The sequence below is a fragment of the Bos grunniens genome, chromosome 10, assembly GCF_055505025.1.
Source record: "Bos grunniens cultivar Pamir isolate PY7600 chromosome 10, Bosgru_T2T1.0, whole genome shotgun sequence".
Taxonomy (NCBI): Eukaryota; Metazoa; Chordata; class Mammalia; order Artiodactyla; family Bovidae; genus Bos; species Bos grunniens.
Window position 1 is genome coordinate 69,234,961 of NC_141174.1, and position 19,401 is coordinate 69,254,361.

General features: G+C 43.8%; 1 protein-coding gene across 5 annotated transcripts in view; it reads left to right on the top strand.

Annotated features, from left to right (window-relative positions):
* The window catches only part of RASGRP1 (RAS guanyl releasing protein 1), an 87,022-nt gene that overhangs the window by 52,929 nt on the left and 14,692 nt on the right, over window positions 1–19,401 (top strand). For 4 of the 5 annotated variants that reach the window (XM_086318956.1, XM_086318957.1, XM_086318958.1 and 1 more), the window contains 11 exons: window positions 1,393–1,546; window positions 2,877–3,050; window positions 4,081–4,197; window positions 8,397–8,672; window positions 10,094–10,174; window positions 13,317–13,421; window positions 14,414–14,523; window positions 15,318–15,462; window positions 16,133–16,169; window positions 16,884–17,036; window positions 17,832–18,217. In XM_086318956.1, coding sequence (XP_086175082.1) covers window positions 1,393–1,546; window positions 2,877–3,050; window positions 4,081–4,197; window positions 8,397–8,672; window positions 10,094–10,174; window positions 13,317–13,421; window positions 14,414–14,523; window positions 15,318–15,462; window positions 16,133–16,169; window positions 16,884–17,036; window positions 17,832–18,217 — 1,738 coding nt within the window. The remainder of the gene's footprint in view (window positions 1–1,392; window positions 1,547–2,876; window positions 3,051–4,080; window positions 4,198–8,396; window positions 8,673–10,093; window positions 10,175–13,316; window positions 13,422–14,413; window positions 14,524–15,317; window positions 15,463–16,132; window positions 16,170–16,883; window positions 17,037–17,831; window positions 18,218–19,401) is intronic. The other variant, XM_086318955.1, reaches the window with a different exon arrangement.

Below are 19,401 nucleotides of genomic sequence, written 5' to 3' on the forward strand. Positions count from 1 at the left end.
TATTGTTCCTTGGGATTTCATATTTATGAGATGGTCCCAGTCTGAAAAAATGAATGCCTAATTTGGGGGGAGGAGAGTACACTCATTGTCTGCTAAGGTTTTCATAATGTGATTGCTTTATTTTAGAATAATACAGATCCCGAGGATATAGAATTCTAGTGCTGAAATGTATTTTAAAGATGCTTTTATCTTGGGAAACTGAGGCTCAGCAAGACTGGCTCGTCTGGGGATACAGAGCTAGTTGAGTTAATGACAGAGCAGAAGCTGGACTGTGAGAGCCCCTAGTGCCTTGTGCCATGGCCAGATAGAAATGATCTCCAAATCATGTACCAGAGTCCCACTTAAATCTCCTTCGCAGGTTGGACTCTCTGAACTTCTTTCCTTAGAATTGTAACAACGTGAAAGATAAAAGGTTTTGCAATAGCAGCATCTTCATTTTTAAAATGCAGCACACAGGGCCTGGGACAGTACCCTGACTTCCTTGTCCCGACACACCCCTAGCTGACTTTCCTCTACCAATATTTTCCACAGTATGTTCTTTAGGAATTAGTCAGTGGGATGTTGCCTGACCAGATACACTTGAGAAATAGTGAACTGAACTTCCCTTTTGCGATGCATCTCCGAGCCTATAATGTGCTCTTTGGCTAAAGGGGCTGCAGAATTTGTAGCATTTCCCAAACTTGTCCGACCATACAACCCTTTTGTCAGGAGACAAGGTTCTCAGGAATCCCCGTTTGGGAAACACAGCCTGCAACCTGCTACCTTTCTCTTTGCTTCCTTAGTGAAGGAAACTGAATAAGAAATATGTGGATTGATTACAAGAAAATGTGTGTGGGGCCAACTCTAGAGCTAGCTAGGCTTCCTTGGTCATTTCATTTCCTGGGGACATTTGAGGAAAATGTCACAAGTCTGCCCAGAGGGACTGTGTGTTCCTACACATGATTCCCCAGCATGGCACCTCCTCTCTGTGCTCTTCTGGCATGGAAACTGCCCCCAAACCTTGCGATTTCGACCAGATAGAGTCCCCATCACCCTCATGAGATGAAGGAACACACAGTGGACATGGAGAGAACATATGTGAGGGGGCCAGGACTTGAAGGCCAGGGCACCATGACCAGTGCATTGTTCCCACTTCCTTAAGATCAGCACATTTTACCCAGTTCCCATGGCACATTCAGAAGGCTCATGGGAACCATCAAGGCTCCCTAGCTGTCACCACAGGAAAAGCTGACTAAAGGACACTGTTAATACATTGTTTTGGCCCTGGAAAGTTAGCTAATGGTGCTTTGCATATTCTTGTGAGAAACGTTCATGGATTTACTTGCATTAGAAAAGCAATTTTGATTTATTCTTTTCCCCCGTCTTCTCCCTTTTCACTTTTACTCACAAAAGCAATGCCCGTGACTGGTCCAGGAAACTGACCCAAAGGATAAAATCGAACACCAGCAAGAAGCGGAAAGTCTCCCTGCTCTTTGACCATCTGGAGCCAGAAGAACTGTCTGAGCACCTGACTTTCCTAGAATTCAAGTCCTTCCGGAGGATATCGGTATGTACCCAAGGGGCTGGAGAAAAGCTGCCCTGCGACAGCTCTGAGAGTAAGCAGAGGAATTCAACAGGCTGCCCACCTCCTCCCCCTGAAGACCCCTCTGGGCTGGTGGGCTTTCCCGTCAGGCTGTGTGTAGGTGGGCAAGTCAGGGCACACTGCTGGGCTGTGTTCCTCCTGCTCTGCTCCCCGCTCCACCCTCCAAGCCCAGGTCCCCCTCCCCACCCCTCATTCAGGTGGTAGTACTATGCACACACGATGCCTTGTGCACATGAGTGTACACACAAGACATGTACACACGTGCACACACACACACACACATTTTTCCCCTTATAATCATCAGTCTTTCAGAAATTTTCTTTAAAATTTTCCTCTCCCAAAATGAGGATAAGTCCTGTAAGAGTTTGAATTCATTCTAGAAGAGGCTTTGGATGGCTGGGGGAAATTTCAAAATAAATCAGTGGCTACTGGTCTAGTTCAGAATTTACCTAAACTCTTGAAGTGCTGCTGACATGGCCCCACAGTCACCCCTGATCCTAGAGATAAACTCTGCTGACCGAGACCTTGCTCCTTGAAACTCTATATGTGATACCAAAGAACACCTCTATGCAAGAGAACTTGCTTCCACTGAAGCCAACAGAGCTTCGTTGGAGAGAGAGAAAGAGAATGACATAATAAATTTTGGATTATCTTTGTTTTTCCCCTTCAGCAGCAGAGCTGGAACTAGTATTGAGATTTTTCTTTTATACTGTACTCGTTAAGAGTTTAAACAAGATCCTATCCATATCTGCTCAGCATAATATTTGGGTTAACTAGTATATGTACAGAGAAGGCAATGGCAACCCACTCCAGTACTCTTGCCTGGAAAATCCCATGGACAGAGGGTCCTGGTAGGCTGCAGTCCATGGGGTCGCTAGGAGTCGGACACAACTGAGCGACTTCACTTTCACTTTTCACTTTCATGCATTGGAGAAGGAAATGGCAACCCACTCCAGTGTTCTTGCCTGGAGAATCCCAGGGACGGAGAGCCTGGTGGGCTGCCGTCTATGGGGTCGCACAGAGTTGGATACGACTGAAGCGACTTAGCAGCAGCAGCAGCAGCAGTATATGTACACATCCATTTATGCCTAATGACTTCTGATGTAGAGGGGCATGCTGTGCGTGGAATAAGAAAGATGTCCTTCCTGCTGTCCTTGCTGGCAGGAAAGGAGAGGAGGCCCAGGAGCTCCTCTGTCCCTTAGCAGATGCTGGCCATCAGCTTAGCAGAGGCAGCATGCCCCTCGGGTCTCCAGGAGTGCAGGAGCGCAGTCGTGATGAGTTTCTTTTTCCCCAGTTCTCTGATTATCAGAATTACCTCGTGAACAGCTGCGTGAAGGAGAACCCCACCATGGAGCGGTCCATTGCTCTGTGCAACGGCATCTCCCAGTGGGTGCAGCTGATGGTTCTCAGCCGCCCCACCCCCCAGCTCCGAGCTGAAGTCTTCATCAAGTTCATCCAGGTGGCTCAGGTGAGTGACTGGATGAAGACTTGAGGCCTGGGCTACCGGGTAAATTACTCCCTCTCCCCTCAGCCTAGTCTGTCCCTGAGAGCTGCTTTCCCCTCATGAATCTCCTGGTGGGGTTTGTGCACCTTCACCTGTCCTCAGATCTCGATATGATGACTTTTCTACATTCCACATGAGATCAGTATGGAGAGGGCCATGTAGTCCATCTTCAGAGTCAGGGTACATCTTTAGTTCTGTTTAAATCTTTAACACGTTTCAGAAGATGCTTACCAGCCAACTTTGTTTTACCTAATGTGGTCCACTTAGCAAAGGAAAGGGTAATTCAGATTTCAGTATAGCTGGGCCAGCTTGATTTAGGTCTGTGAGCCCAAGTTATGTTGAATGGCTGGGTTTAGTGTTTGAGGAGTATGTTTTAAGCATTTGATAAGAAAAAAGCAGATACTATGAACACATATCTGAAATTTCACAGAGATTCTAGCACTGTATCCCAGTTAGTTACAGTCCTGTTTAAACCATGGTGTTGCCCTCAAAAATAAAACAGTTTGGTTACTTTGGGGTAAAGTATATAAAAGATTACACTGAATAATATATTTTTCTAGCTTTAATGTTCTAAACCAGTGTTTCTTAAAGTGTGGTACATGGACCACTTGCTCTGATATTAACTAGAGGTATGTTAAAATCACAGATCCCTAAAGCTCAGCCCCAGCTCCAGGGAATCTAAACATCAGGACTTGGGTCCAGAATCTTTGTGTTAAACAAGTACTTGGGGTGTTTCTTAGAAACGACTGATGTAGAGAGTTGTCTGCAGACCAGCTGAAATGAAAGGAAGAAGATGGGATGCTTTGCTAGATTTGGGATCTGCTGATCTAGAACTAAGCCTGAGAAAAGAAATGTTTGGAAAACTGCAATACCTGATCACTAGCCTTTGGCCAGAATTAAGAATACTCACAGCACAGAGACAAGAGACAGACTCAAGCTCCCACATAACTGACATGTACAGTGACTCTGCTAACATCTGTTTTCTGTGTCACAGAAGCTCCATCAGCTGCAGAACTTCAATACGTTGATGGCCGTGATCGGAGGGTTATGTCACAGCTCTATTTCCAGGCTCAAGGAGACAAGTTCACATGTCCCGCATGAAATCAATAAGGTCAGTGCTCCTGTCTCCTCTAGGGCCCTTCAGCAGCATTCCTAGGACCAGTGTCAGCATTTCCTCCTTGAGGGGCAACCCAGAGAGCATTTCCAAGCCACGCCATCCCTTTTTTAACAAGGCAGAATACCCAGGAGAGAACCCCTTAAGTAAACCCACAGGGTGGGGACGTCACAGATTTGCAGGTGACTGAGTCAGTCTGGCCACAGTGTTACTGCCCTCATTCCCGCTGGTGATTTGGAACATGTGCCTCTTTTCCATGCTCATTGGCCACTGAGTGTCCAGAGCCACCATCTTTAGTACTGACTCCCTTGCTGAGCAAGGAACAGTGGTGGCTCAGTGACCGTAGTTCAGTTTGCATGTCAAGTGAGGTTATATAGTGACATGTTAGAAATCTAACTAGCCACAAACCTTGGAGAGTGCCATTCTGGAAAGTTGAATTTTCCCAGATAGTTGGAAATAAGCTTTTCAGGTACGATTTTGTAATAGGTGGTATTTTATTGGTATTTATTAAGTGTCCTATGTACTTTCCTACATTAGATTTTACAGAGACTTTAATCCTTTATGATACAGGACTATTATTATACATATAAACCATTATGATATAGTGCAGATATAAATGCAGCTATGTATAATATAGGTTTGATGATGACTGCCCTGAGTATTTCATCTCATCTGGCCTTTCTTACTGAACTCAAACCCAAGCCCCCACCTCCAAGCTGACACAGAAGGAGACTCTCTTCTTAGGGAAGAGATATCTTAGCCTCAGTGTCCCATCTGCTTTTCCCAGATGTTCACCCTTTCAGGAAGTCTCTTATTAGCCATCCCTGCTCTCACAACACTGGGGTTGGAGGGTGCTGCCCCACCCCTACCTTCCAGTGGTCTGATAACCTTCTAATTTTTGGATCATGCTGGCTGAGACCAGGCAGAACAACTGAAGAGGCACATACTGTTCCAAATCAGAGGTGACGCAGGGAGAGAATCACAGACACGAATGTGCCTTCATGTCATATTGACAAGCATGCTCCTCTGCAAAGCTGCTGGACCTTCGGGGTGGTCTGCAGAGTGAATTCCTAAGACCAGGGTTAAAGCTAGTGTCCCCCAGTAGTTTATTTCACTTCCTATGGGGAACAGAAAGTTCTCTAGCGTCTCTGCTGCTCATCTCTCATCTTGTGAGCCTTTCCCTGACTCCACACTCCCCAGCCCTATTTGCTCAGGTGTGTGCTCTCTTGGGTGCCTGATGAACTATGGAATGAGGTTTGTGACATTGTACAGGAAACAGGGATCGAGACCATCCCCATGGAAAAGAAATGCAAAAAAGCAAAATGGCTGTCTGGGGAGACCTTACAAATAGCTGTGAAAAGAAGAGAAGCGAAAAGCAAAGGAGAAAAGGAAAGATATAAGCATCTGAATGCAGAGTTCCAAAGAATAGCAAGAAGAGATAAGCTTTCCTCAGCAATCAATGCAAAGAAATAAGAGGAAAACAACAGAATGGGAAAGACTAGAGATCTTTTCAAGAAAATTAGAGATACCAAGGGAACATTTCATGCAAAGGTGGGCTTGATAAAGGACAGAAATGGTATGGACCTAACAGAAGCAGAAGATATTAAGAAGAGGTGGCAGGAATACACAGAAAAAAAGATCTTCACAACCCAGATAATCATGATGGTGTGATCACTGACCTAGAGCCAGACATCCTGGAATGTGAAGTCAAGTGGGCCTTAGAAAGCATCACTACGAACAAAGCTAGTGGAGGTGATGGAATTCCAGTTGAGCTATTTCAAATCCTGAAAGATGATGCTGTGAAAGTTCTACACTCAATATGCCAGCTAATTTGGAAAACTCAGCAGTGGCCACAGGACTGGAAAAGGTCAGTTTTCATTCCAATCCCAAAGAAAGGCAATGCCAAAGAATGCTCAAACTACCGCACAATTGCATTCATCTCACATGCTAGTAAAGTAATGCTCAAAATTCTCCAAGCCAGGCTTCAGCAATACGTGAACCATGAACTTCCAGATGTTCAAGCTGGTTTTAGAAAAGGCAGAGGAACCAGAGATCAAATTGCCAACATCCGCTGGATCATGGAAAAAGCAAGAGAGTTCCAGAAAAACATCTATTTCTGCTTTAATGACTATGCCAAAGCCTTTGATTGTGGATCACAATGAACTGTGGAAAATTCTGAAAGAGATGGGAATCCCAGACCACCTGATCTCCCTCTTGAGAAATTGGTATGCAGGTCAGGAAGTAACAGTTAGAACTGGACATGGAACAATAGACTGGTTCCAAATAGGAAAAGGAGTACGTCAAGGCTGTATATTGCCACCCTGCTTATTTAACTTATATGCAGAGTACATCATGAGAAACACTGGACTGGAAGAAGCACAAGCTGGAATCAATTGCTGGGAGAAATATCAATATCCTCAGATACGCAGATGATACCACCCTTATGGCAGAAAGTGAAGAGGAACTCAAAAGCCTCTTGATGAAAGTGAAAGTGTAGAGTGAAAAAGTTGGCTTAAAGCTCAACATTCAGAAAACTAAGATCATGGCATCTGGTCCCATCACTTCATGGGAAATAGATGGAGAAACAGTGGAAACAGTGTCAGACTTTATTTTTTTGGGCTCCAAAATCACTGCAGATGGTGATTTCAGCCATGAAATTAAAAGATGCTTACTCCTTGGAAAGAAAGTTATGACCAACCTAGATAGCATATTGAAAAGCAGAGATATTACTTTGCCAACAAAGGTCTGTCTAGTCAAGGTTATGGGTTTTCCTGTGGTCATGTATGGATGTGAGAGTTGGACTGTGAAGAAGGCTAAGTGCCGAAGAATTGATGCTTTTGAACTGTGGTGTTGGAGAAGACTCTTGAGAGTCCCTTGGACTGCAAGGAGATCCAACCAGTCCATTCTGAAGGAGATCAGCCCTGGGAATACTTTGGAAGGAATGATGCTAAAGCTGAAACTCCAGTACTTTGGCCACCTCATGTGAAGAGTTGACTCATTGGAAAAGACTCTGATGCTGGGAGGGATTGGGGGCAGGAGGAGAAGGGGACGACAGAAGATGAGATGGCTGGATGGCATCACTGACTTGGTGGACGTGAGTCTGAGTGAACTCCAGGAGTTGGTGATGGACAGGGAGGCCCGGCGTGCTGAGATTCATGGGGTCGGAAAGAGTCGGACACGACTGAGCGACAGAACTGAATTGAACCGTGCTCTCTTGCAGCCTTGTGACTGTGGGAGGCTGACCCTCAGATCTCAAGTAACTTTATCAGGGAGAAATGGTGCTTCCCAGGCCACAATTTTATGAATTACAAATTTCCGGCACAGCGTTTAAAATTGTTGTTTTGTGTTGTGACATGATTGGCAGGGAGTCTCTTCTTCCTGTCTTTGCTTCTGAGAAAGCTGGTCACCACACATGGGGATGGGGTTCTGTGAACCGCATGCTGACTTGAAGCAGGTGTGCTGGAAGGAGCAGGAGATGTGGCTGCACCCTTGCCTAGCACCCTTAGGCCATAGCAGAGCACAGCCTCTAATGCAGAGTCCCCAGGCCTCCGCCTCATCCCTGTCCGGTCCTATGCCAGGAATCGGTCTATCCTGTTCAGTCTCTCTGTCCAGGGTTTCAGTCTGTGAGTGGACTGTCACCTGCTTCCTAGACATAGGCGCATCCTGAGACTCGATGAGTGAAGGCCCACAGAGCCCAGCATAAGAAATATGAACACTCGACAGAGGACTGAAGTGCCACACTGGAAACACACCCTTCCCTACGCCAGCTGTGGGCAGCACACTTCACTTTGTCTCTGGAAGACACAAGGGAAGGGGACTGCGGACACAGTTCAGAGGCACACTTGCCATGTGCTGTATAATCTTGTACCTTTAAAAAAAATTTATCATGTGCTTGTATCACTTATTTTTTAAAAGAACAACTTTAACATAAAAATATTAAAACCTTACTTAGAATTTTCCAGCTGTGAAATAGAGTACACCTTGCACTTGGTAAGTCTGCTCTGTGACATGTGACATTAAGTTGGAGCTGTCATTGGAGAGTCAGAAGCTGCACCTTGAGATGGATCACCCCACGCCTGACTCGTCAGGCACCAGGTGCGATCACGGTAGGGGCTAAGAGTAAACAGGAGGCTGCTGCAGACAGCAGAGCCCGCCTGGAGGGTGCCTGTGACCAGCTCTCCTCTTCTGTTCCGTAGGTTCTAGGTGAGATGACTGAGCTGCTGTCCTCCTGTAGAAACTACGACAACTACCGGCGTGCTTATGGGGAGTGCACCGACTTCAAGATCCCCATCCTGGGGGTGCACCTCAAGGACCTCATCTCCCTGTACGAAGCCATGCCTGACTACCTGGAGGAGGGGAAGGTGAACGTCCATAAGCTGCTGGCCCTGTACAACCACATCAATGAGTTAGTCCAGCTACAGGAGGTGCCCCCGCCCCTGGAGGCCAATAAGGACCTGGTGCACCTGCTGACGGTGAGGCTCCGTGAAGACAAATTACTAGCACTTCCTTATCAAATATCAGCTCAGTGAAGCCTCACAAAACTCTGTGAAGTAGATACTATCATTATGTCCATTTTACGGATGGGGATTCTGAGGCAAAAATACGTCACTTGGCAGAGGCTGCACGTTATTAAGTAGCAGAGCCTGGTCTTAGACCCAGGTGGTGGGACTCCAGGGCTGTGCACCTTGAACTTCTAGAAAAGCCAGTCCTAAGCTGTCTGGGAGGAGCTGATAGCAAATCATGATACGAGACTTGGTAAGAGATGGAGACAGTGGGTTTTCATTAAAAAAAAAAACAACGGTGGGGGTTGGGGGGGACATGGCAGTGAGTTAAAAAAAAAACAAAAACAGGTTCATTATTTGGGTCCTGCCACCACTGGCTTAGATTCCAGAGACATTCAAGCCCAGGGCAGGTGAGCACTTGTCGTGGTGTGGGAGACGAGGATGTGCCCTTTGGGTGCAGCATGAGAGCAAATGAACTCCCTTCCAGACTGTGGTTTTGTAGTTCACCAGCTGTGTGACTGTGGACACAGAACTCTGTTTCCTTCTCTGTAAAATCAGAGGGGTTCATCTCTGTGATGACTTCTCACTTCTCTTTCAGTACTAAAATTGTACAATTTTTAATCTGCGCTTTTTCTTTTTGCAGCATGGAATAATCACTGTAGCCTCTTTGTACCTCAGGGGACTATTCTGATAGTTCCTCAGGCTTTGCATTTAGCTGGTATCTAATCCCAGCCTTTTTACTAATTGGCCAGGTGACTGTGGCTGGTCTCATCCTTAAGACAGTAACATCTGAGAAAAGAGGCACCGAAACTTAATTTTCTTGGATTACAAATTTTGTGAGGAAAGCAGTAAACATTCTTCTACCCAAAACATACATAAGCCGCACTCAAAAAAATATGCATGTTTTTGAGTTCTTAAACCCCTGAAGTCCTTCCATAGAATTAGGTTAAGAACAAGATTATTTCTAAGACTGCTGTCCTCTAAAATTTTAAAGTTCTAAAATACATAAAACTCTTAATATCATTTGATAATTGTCACCTAAATGGAATTCTGTTGCTGGAATCAAATTTCAATAGTATCTGGCCATGAACTGTCCTTTCAGTCTGCTTTGGGAGAGAACACCTGAGGTGTGGACTGTCTGACCAGATAGGGCCTTTGGTCTAGGTTCTACATAGAAGCTTAGCTATTTAACTGTAGTTCAAAAGGATCTTCTCCAAATTTAGAAACATTCTGAAGAACTAATGCTTGCCCTACTCCAGTAGTAGATGTTATATCCCCAAAACTTCGTGAATTTTTAACAAGTAACTTACAGCCTGGAAGAGGGAACACCAGGAAAGAAACACTGGCAAACAGCATCCTAGCAATTAACTCTGTTCTACTTTGCTTGGCAGTTATCCCTAGATCTCTACTACACTGAAGATGAAATCTACGAACTTTCCTATGCCCGGGAACCCAGGAATCACAAAGCCCCAGTGAGTTTTTCATACTAAGCCTCCCATATTTAACAGGTGCTTTACAAGTTGCTCATCAAGGTCATTGATCTTGTAATAGACTTTAGTTCAGTTTAAGAAGCATATTATGTTTCTATTATGTGCCTAACATTGTGCTAGGAATAAGGAAGACCTGAGTACATATGAGGAATAGTTCCTGACCAGAGAGAGCCTGCACAGTACTCAAGGGGATAAGACTCCTATGTGAACAGTAAATAACAACATGCCATGAGTGTCAGAAGTGGGAGAATCAGTCAGTGGTTTACTAGTTAGAGAGGGGATATGGTGGGCTGGAGTGACCTTGCCCTCCTGTTGATTATAAAGCATCTTCACATCAGTTGTTTCTCTGTATCCATTCATCTGTTCGTGGATATTTAGGTTGCCTCCATGTCTTGGCTATTGTAAATAGTGCTGCAATCAGCACTGGGGTGCATATATCATTTCAAAGTACGATTTTCTCCAGATATATGCCCAGGAGTGGGATGGCTGGATCATATAGTAGTTCTCTTTATAGTTTTTTAAGGAGTATCTGTACTATTGTCTATAATGTCTGTACCAACTTACATTCCCACCAGCAGTGTAGGAGGGCATCCTTTTCTCCCCACCTTCTTCAGCATTTATCATTGGTAGACTTTTTGAAGATGGCCATTCTGACCATTGTGAGGTGATACCTCAAAGTACTTTTGATTCGAACTTCTCTGATAAGTGATGTTGAATATCTTTTCATGTGCTTTTTGGTTATCTCTGTGTCTTCTTTGGAGAACTATCTATTTAGATCTTCTGCCTTTTTTATAATATATATATAGGGTTTGGTTTTAAGGAGAGCTGCATGAGTTTTTTGTATATTTGGAGATTAATCCCTTGTCACTTTTTTTGCAAATATTTTCTCCATTTTCTCAGTTGTCTTTGGTTGTTTGTGGTTTCCTTGCTGTGAAGAAGTTTTTAAGTTTAATTAGGTCTCATTTGTTTTTATTTTCATTACTGTTGGAGGTGGATCAAAAAAAGATATTGCTGTGATTTATGTTAATATTCTGCCTATGTTTTCCCTCTAGGAGTTCTATAGAATCTGGACTTACATGTAGGTTCTTGATCCATTTTGAGTTTATTTTTGTGTATGGTGTTAGAGAATGTTCTAATTTCATTCTCTTACATGTAGCTATCCAGTTTTCCCAGCACTACATACTGAAAAGACTTTTCTCCATTGTATATTCTTGCCTCCTTTGTGTGGGTTTATTCCTGGGCTTTCTGTTCTGTTTCACTGATCTATAGTTCTGTTTGTGCACCAGTACCATACTGTTTTGATTACTGTCGCTTTGTGGTATAGCCTAAAGTCAAGGAGTCCAATTCCTGCAGTTGGTTTTCTTTCTCAGGATTGCTTTGGCTATTTGGGATCTTTTGTATTTTCATACAAATTTTAAAGCTGTTTGTTCTAGTTCTGTGAAAAATGCCATGGGTAACTTGGTAGGGATTGTGTTGAATCTGTAGGTTGCCTTGGGTAGTCCTTGGAAGAATACTGATTCTTCCAATCTAAGAATATGGCATATCTTCCCATCTGTTTGTGTCATCTTCAGTTTCTTTCATCAGCATCTTAGTTTTTGGCATACAGGTCTTTTGTCTCCTTAGGTAGGGTCTATGCTTAGGTATTTTACTCTTTTTGATGCAATGGTAAATGGTATTGTTTCCCTAATTTCTCTTTCTGATATTTCATTGTTAGTGTATAGGAATGCAAGAGATTTTTGTAGTCTGAAACTTTACCAAATTCATTGACAACCTCTAGTTTTCTGGTAGAATCTTTAGGATGTTCTATGTATAGTATCATGTCCTCTGCAATGATAGTTTTACTGATTTTCCAATTTGGATTTTTTCTCTTTTTCTTCTCTGATTGCCATGGCAAGGACTTCCATAACTGTGTTGAATAAATGTGGTGACAGTGAACATCTTTGTCTTGTTCCTGATCTTAGAGGGAATGCTTTCAGCTTTTCACCTATGAGTGAAAATGATGTTAGCTATGCATTTGTCATATATAACCTTTATTATGTTGAGGTAAGTCCCTACGCCCACTATGAGAAATGGGTGTTGAATTTTATTGAAAGCCTTTTCTGCATCTATTGAGATGATCATATGGTTTTTATTCTTCAGTTTGTTAATGTGATGTATCACATTGAGTGATTTGTGGATACTTAAGAATCTTTGTATTGCTGCTATAAATCCTACTTGATCATGCTGTATGATCCTTTTTAATACATCGTTGGATCTGGTTTGCTAGTATTGGGTTGGCCAAAAAGTTTGTGTTTTTCCGTAAAATGTTAAGGAAATGAACTTTTTGGCCAACTCAGTATTTCATCTAGGATTTTTGCTTCTGTATTCGATATGAACCTGTAATATTTATGTGTGTGTGTGGTATCTCTGTTTGGTTTTGGTATCAGGGCGATGGTGGCCTCATAGATTGAGCTTGGGAGTCTACCTTTCTCTATAATTTTTTGGGAAGAGCCTCAGAAGGATAGGTGTTACCTCTTTTCTAAATTTTTGATAGAATTCACCTGTGAAGACATCTGGTCCTGGACTTTTGTCTGTTGGAAGTTTTTTACATCACCATTTCAGTTTTACTACTTGTGATTGGTCTGCTCATATTTCCTATTTCTTCCTAGTTCAGTCTTGGAAGATTGTATCGAAGAATTTGTCTATTTCTTTTAGGTAGTTTAATTGACATATAGTTGTTTGTAGTAGTAGTCTCTTATCATCCTTTGTATTTCTATGGTGTTAGCTGTAACTTCTCCTTTTCCATTTCTAACTTTATTGATTTGAGCCCTCTCTTCTTTTTTCCTTGATGAGTCTGGCTAAAGGTTAGAGGTTTATCAATTTTATTTTTTTATTCTTTCTCTAGTTGCTTTACAGGGAGGAAATCTAAATGAACTACTGCTTTACTCTGTCAGTAGCTTCAACAAAAAGTTTAATGGAGAGAGAACTGTTCTAGATTACGATTACATGTGGGCCCTCTGCTCCCTGCCACTGTGTAGTTGACGGTTATCCATAGATGCAACTACCAGGTAATGGGAAAACAAAGAGCTGTAGGTTATAAGACTGCATTATAGTTATTGGGATTTCTCTAAATATTTCATTTTAGCCACTAACACCTTCAAAGCCACCAGTAGTAGTGGACTGGGCCTCTGGAGTATCTCCCAAGCCTGATCCAAAGACCATAAGCAAACACGTCCAGAGGATGGTGGATGTAAGTACAGCTGTGTTTCCATGCAGGCAAAAAGCAAGGTACTGCCTGGTTTAGTTTGGGGCGGGGGAAAGGGGGTTGGCTAGGGGAGTACAGCAGTAGAAACAGAAAGGGTAAGAAATTTGAACTTTCCTTCCTGAGCACGGGGAACCACTTCTCACCTTGTGGCTGCAAACAGTTCAGAAGTTACATTTTGCCAACACACTTGGGCCTCATGGACGGAAGTGTACCTCTTAAAAGCCTAGCAAGACAGCATACACTTAAAGGCTGTGAGTTGATTTGCAGGCAGAGAGGGGTTAGAAAAGCTTTAAGTTAAAGGTGATAAGGAGAATCTAAAAAGTTTGGCACTACTTGATTCAATTCACTGTGCTACATGCCTTCATATTTCTGTATTTATCCTGTGGACTATTTCCAGTGTAACAAAAGTACAAGCCAGCAAATGACGGGAGCACTTTGGACTAGGCTCCTAGTAGAAGCTACACTGCAGCCTGAGCTGTGGAGTGGAGGAACGGCAGAGTGGAGGGAGGGGACGTCCCTCAGTGAGGGGCACTATGGGCACAGTGAGCCGGGGGGGTGGGGAGCGGCCTATGGACATGCTAATGGAACTGAAAGCACCTAGCTACCCTCGACTGAGCAACTTCACTTTCAGTTTTCACTTTCATGCATTGGAGGAGGAAATGGCAACCCACTCCAGTGTTCTTGCCTGGAGAATCCCAGGGACGGGGGAGCCTGGTGGGCCGCCATCTATAGGGTCGCACAGAGTAGGACACGACTGAAGCGACTTAGCAGCAGCAGCAGCCACCCTCCAGATGCTGGTGACTGCAGAGACTGGGATGTGACCCGCTGAGTCTCTGCGGCATCTTAAGGAGCAGGTTTCCTTGTTCCTGTCACTTAGGACTGAGGAGAGGCTTTTTACAGGTGTTCCAGCCCCTTGGTCATTTGGGTATGCGTGATTTCTCCCTTGGTAATCACCAAAGAAATAACTTTTTTCACAGTCTGTCTTCAAGAACTATGATCATGACCAGGATGGATACATTTCCCAGGAAGAATTTGAAAAGATTGCTGCAAGTTTTCCATTTTCCTTCTGTGTGATGGATAAAGACAGGTGAGAGTTGGTGCATGGGAATATGTGGTTATGAGTCTGGTGATGAGAATGCCTCATGGAGGTTCTGCTGGAAGAATCTGTAAACTCATATGTTTACATATGCTACTGTGGTCACTGAATGAATTTTGGATCTAAGAGAGCCATCATGAAGCAAATGCCTGTCTGGCTTCAGTTTGGACCACAATGGACCAGGAGAAAATGCATGCTTTTTTGAAATGCCTGAGTTGAGGATTCCGTAACTGCCGGTTTAGGAACAGCCAACTCAAAAAAAAAAAAAAAAGTTAAGAAAAAGTTTAAATCTCTTCTTGCTTTCCTTACAGATCATGAGAAACTAATATTTATTAATATTTTGCATATTTACTTTTCTCAAGATTATGTAAGTTCTATGTTGGTGGTTCTCTGTGTGAAACCAAAAGTTTGATTGGTGGGTTCCAGCTATGTAGATATACTGTCTAAAGCCAGAAGCTACAGCATAAGGTATTTGTCTCCCTATACCCACATTTCCATCACTTCTTTTTGAAGTCTTAATGGATAGTGGTTAAATTAGTTAGAACCAAACCTACTCTTTGGTTTAGCCAAAGAGTAACTGCAGAGATAAGTAGTGTCATCTTACCTAATTATTACATGCAACCTACTCATCCTTATTAAGAGGAGGGCTGTTGGAAGTAACTGTCAGGTAATACATACTGTACTACCCCTCTACCCCTCAAGGATACAAAGAGAGTGAGTTTCTAAGGCTAGAAGGAGTCTTGTGACCCAACTCCACTCACACATCATCTCTCATTTGCTGGCAGGGAAGGCCTCATCAGCAGAGACGAGATCACGGCCTACTTCATGAGGGCCAGCTCCATCTACTCCAAGTTGGGCCTGGGTTTTCCTCACAACTTCCAAGAGACCACCTACCTGAAACCTACTTTCTGTGACAACTGTGCTGGATTTGTGAGTTGTTCTTAAGAGTGCTTCAGGGTTGAACTTGGGGAGGAGTATGAGATAGTTTAAGAGATTAACCAGGCACAGCCCTCACATACATTTTATCAAATTGTCCCAGCCTAGAGTCTAAGGAAACACCTGTGGTAACCTTGTCCTTAAATGCATGGGTTTTACTTTTCACTCATCTTTTCCCATTTCTTCCTGACTTATTTTTCCCTCTGGTAGGTGCGGCCTCAAATAAAATGGTGAGGAAATGTTGAATTGAGGCTATACTTTTTTAGATGTTAGAAAATAGAAATATGAGACATCCTTCCCCCTTCAAAAGAAGTCACCTGGATAGCTGCCCCATCCCTGACCCCAGGATTCTATATTCTTGCCCTTTAGTTTGGAGTCTCAAGAATCCTATTTGTCCTGTGATCTATCCACTGTAGACGTTGAGTCATAAATCCACTGTAGTATAAGCTTTTTGAACACTTAACTCTGATTGGCACAAACTTTTCCTGTTTTCAGTTTAAGACCAGGAGGGACAAAGACACATGAGAGATAAATGAGGTTTCCCTCCCACCTGAGGCAGAGAAGAATGCAGAAAAATAAAAGAATGGATCTCAGTGTCTAGGTTCATACCAGGTAAGATCATGGACATGCAGCACATTCTAACCATCTCCTCTTTGTCTCACAGCTCTGGGGAGTGATCAAACAAGGGTATCGGTGTAAAGGTAAGGCTCAGCTTTGTCCAGCGTGTTGTCTTCCCTGGTCCTAGGGGCTCTCCTGTAAGGCATGTTTGACTCACAGCCTCATCCCCTAACTGGCTTCCCTAGAGCACCCCTGAGAGTGACTGCCACCACAAAGAGAGGAATCCCTAGGTGACAAGTTATGCAGCCTCTGTTACAAGATCCTCTCTTTGCCTGGGTTGCCCTGGAAATTGGGGTGACTGCTAGATCATGTTCTCATGTGGTCATGGGTCCCCAAAGACAGGCACAGAATCACTTTTGAAACAGAAGAGAAGTGATTACCAAAGGCCCTTGTCAGCTTTCCTTTTACCATGGTTGTCCTTGTGACTAGAAAAGTTCAAGAGTAAAGGAGCAAAGACATTTAACTGAAAGGAAGAAAGATTAAGACCTAAGAGCTGGGAGCCTCTAGAGGTCTCATTAGAGTGGGCAGTATGTGCAGGATGACCAAAAAAGACACCCCTTCTTCCTCCCAAGATAACAGGATGCCACTTCTGATTCTCAAACTCATGATAAGGGCTGTGACAAGACTGAGATCCAGGGTTGACCCAGTAAGAAGAATGCTAAGTTCATTAGAAATGTTAGATGCCCTAGCTCCAAAACTTAGGAAAGGCATATGTGACAAGAACAGTGCACAGGTGTGGCTTTGAGACGCTGGAGGAGAAAGTGAAGGACTTCCTGACCAGGGTGTCTTGTCCACAGACTGTGGGATGAACTGCCACAAACAATGCAAAGACCTGGTTGTGTTCGAGTGCAAGAAGCGAGCCAAGAACTCAACAGCTCCCACAGAGATCAGCACCTCTGTGGGGCCAACGTCCAACCTTTGCTCCTTGGGAGCCAAAGATCTGCTCCATGGTAAGCAGGCACTGGGAACATTCATCCTGGAAAATGAAGTCAGAAGAATATAGTTTTTGGGAAGCAAAGATTACCTCTATCCTTCCTACTCATAATGGAAACTATATTATGCACCTTGTGTTATTAAGAGTTCCTTGTCACCTGTGGGCACCACAGTTCTGACACACACAATGCAGACGTTCTTAGGAGAAAGGTGGCAGAGAACAGCATGAAGGTCTGGGGACTCAGACTGAAGCCTGGGAAGGGGCTGCACCCGCAGACCATCTGTCCCCAAGCTTTGTCCAGTAGTGAGGCTTTCCTAGAACTTCCGGGAAGAAGAATGGGTAGGTTAAACATGGGTGTACTATGGGCAACAAATGAACACTGATGTAGAAGTGCTATAAGGCAAGGTCTGCTTGTAATGAAAAAACTGACCACCAGTTAGTAGGTAACAGTGATGCCCAGTAAACCCCCTTCTGTGATTTAGAGCAAATTCCTAGACATACAAAAACCTTGGGATGGAATCTTAGGCACTCTGCCTTTTGGGGAGCAAAAGAAAGCAACCAACAGGAAAAGAGCCTTTAAGGATGGCCTTTTCTCATGGTGGATGAAGCCCGACACCAACAGCCATAGCTTGCCCAGCAAGGCCTCTGAATTCAGCTGCCTCACCCCCTAACCTGGCTGCCTAAAAGTAGTAAGTCTACTTTGGGCCTGTGGACTCCTGTAGCAATAAGAAAAGCCTCGTTTGATACTCATGTGTGAATTTCGAGTGCCTGCTTTTCTAAGCTAAAGTACCAACATGTCTTCTTCCTACAGCACCTGAGGAAGGACCTTTCACATTCCCTAATGGGGAGGCTGCAGAACACAGTGAGGAGAGTAAGGATCGGACCATCATGCTCATGGGAGTATCCTCACAGAAGATTTCTGTTCGGCTGAAGAGGACTGTCGCCCACATGGCCACCCAGACTGAAGCACTGTCTTGGCCTGGCAGTGAGGGCCCTTCCAGTCACTTTGTGCTGTCATCCCCAAGGAAGACAGCCCAGGATACTCTGTATGTACTGCCCAGCCCTACATCTCCGTGCCCCAGCCCAGTCTTGGTCAGGAAGCGGGCTTTCGTCAAGTGGGAGAACAAAGAATCCTTCATAAAATCAAAGGAGGAGCTCCGTCACCTCAGGCTTCCAACATACCAAGAGCTGGAACAGGTACCTTCCTTTTTCTTTTTTTGCAGACTCTGAGAAAGTGGGGCTAACCAGGGAAGAACATGTAAACTGAAGATTCTGATCAGGTTGATTATTAGAAAGATAAAGGGGAAGAAAAGGAAAAGAGGTAAGAAAAGGATTCTGCTTTGTCTCAAAGAAACCAGTGAGGGCCCTGGTTCACATTACATATCTAGGACAGGACAGACAGGGCTCCCTGTTGCCATAAAGGTACAATCTCAAAGTGCTGGTACCAAGGTCCAAAGCTCTTTTCACAGCAGGCTCCTTGAGAAAAACCAGTTTCTACTGACCAGCTTTACTGTGGTGACACCACGCCCTTTTTCTAGACTTAAAGGCAAGTTGCCTAAATATTCCCTCCCTAGAAGTCTTTGTTACATTATTCAGTTATGTTTGGGGAGGGGACTGGGGGGAGTACTTCATGAAGGTTACCTGGGCATCTTCTTAAAACAAGGGAGATGAACATCATGCTATCAAAAGAGACTATTTAGCTCACTGCACAGAAAGCCTCCTCCTTAATGTAAAATGAGGGAGCTTTCCTCTAAAACTTAAGATGTACTGGTTTATATGTTTATACATTAGAAGAGCTAAATCAACAGTAGCTGGTAAATGCACAGTTGATTATTACATATAGCAATATAATCCATTAATTGCTAACAGTTGTGGTACCAGGAGTTTTTTTTTTCCTATTAGGCTCATAATGTCCTAATTATAATGTACGTAATGGAGGCATGAGAAAAGACAAGGTTATAAGAAAGAAAGGAAAGTAGGAGCTAGGACAACTGGAGGCAGCAGGTCATTGTCCAAATAATTCTGTAGGGTCATCACTAACGTACTTCTTTTTGTGTAGAGTACAAAGCTCAGAGTGAGAGCTGGTTAGACAGACCTCTTGTCATGGGACGGTAGTTTCTTATCAAAGATAGGTAACTTAGTTATTTTAGAGAGAGCAAAGACACATTAGCTCCAACATTATCATTCACCTTATTAAAGGGGAAGAAGGCCTGTCTGCTTTTTACCCCCAGAACATCAAGGTCAGCAATGTGTTTTTGGAGGCCTATCAGTACAAACACAAAACCAACATACAACTGGCTAGAATTCCTTATGTAATTCTACACACTACATAGTAAAACTGCCCTATAGGGTTTCAGGACTCCCTGCCTGGTCCTCAAGTG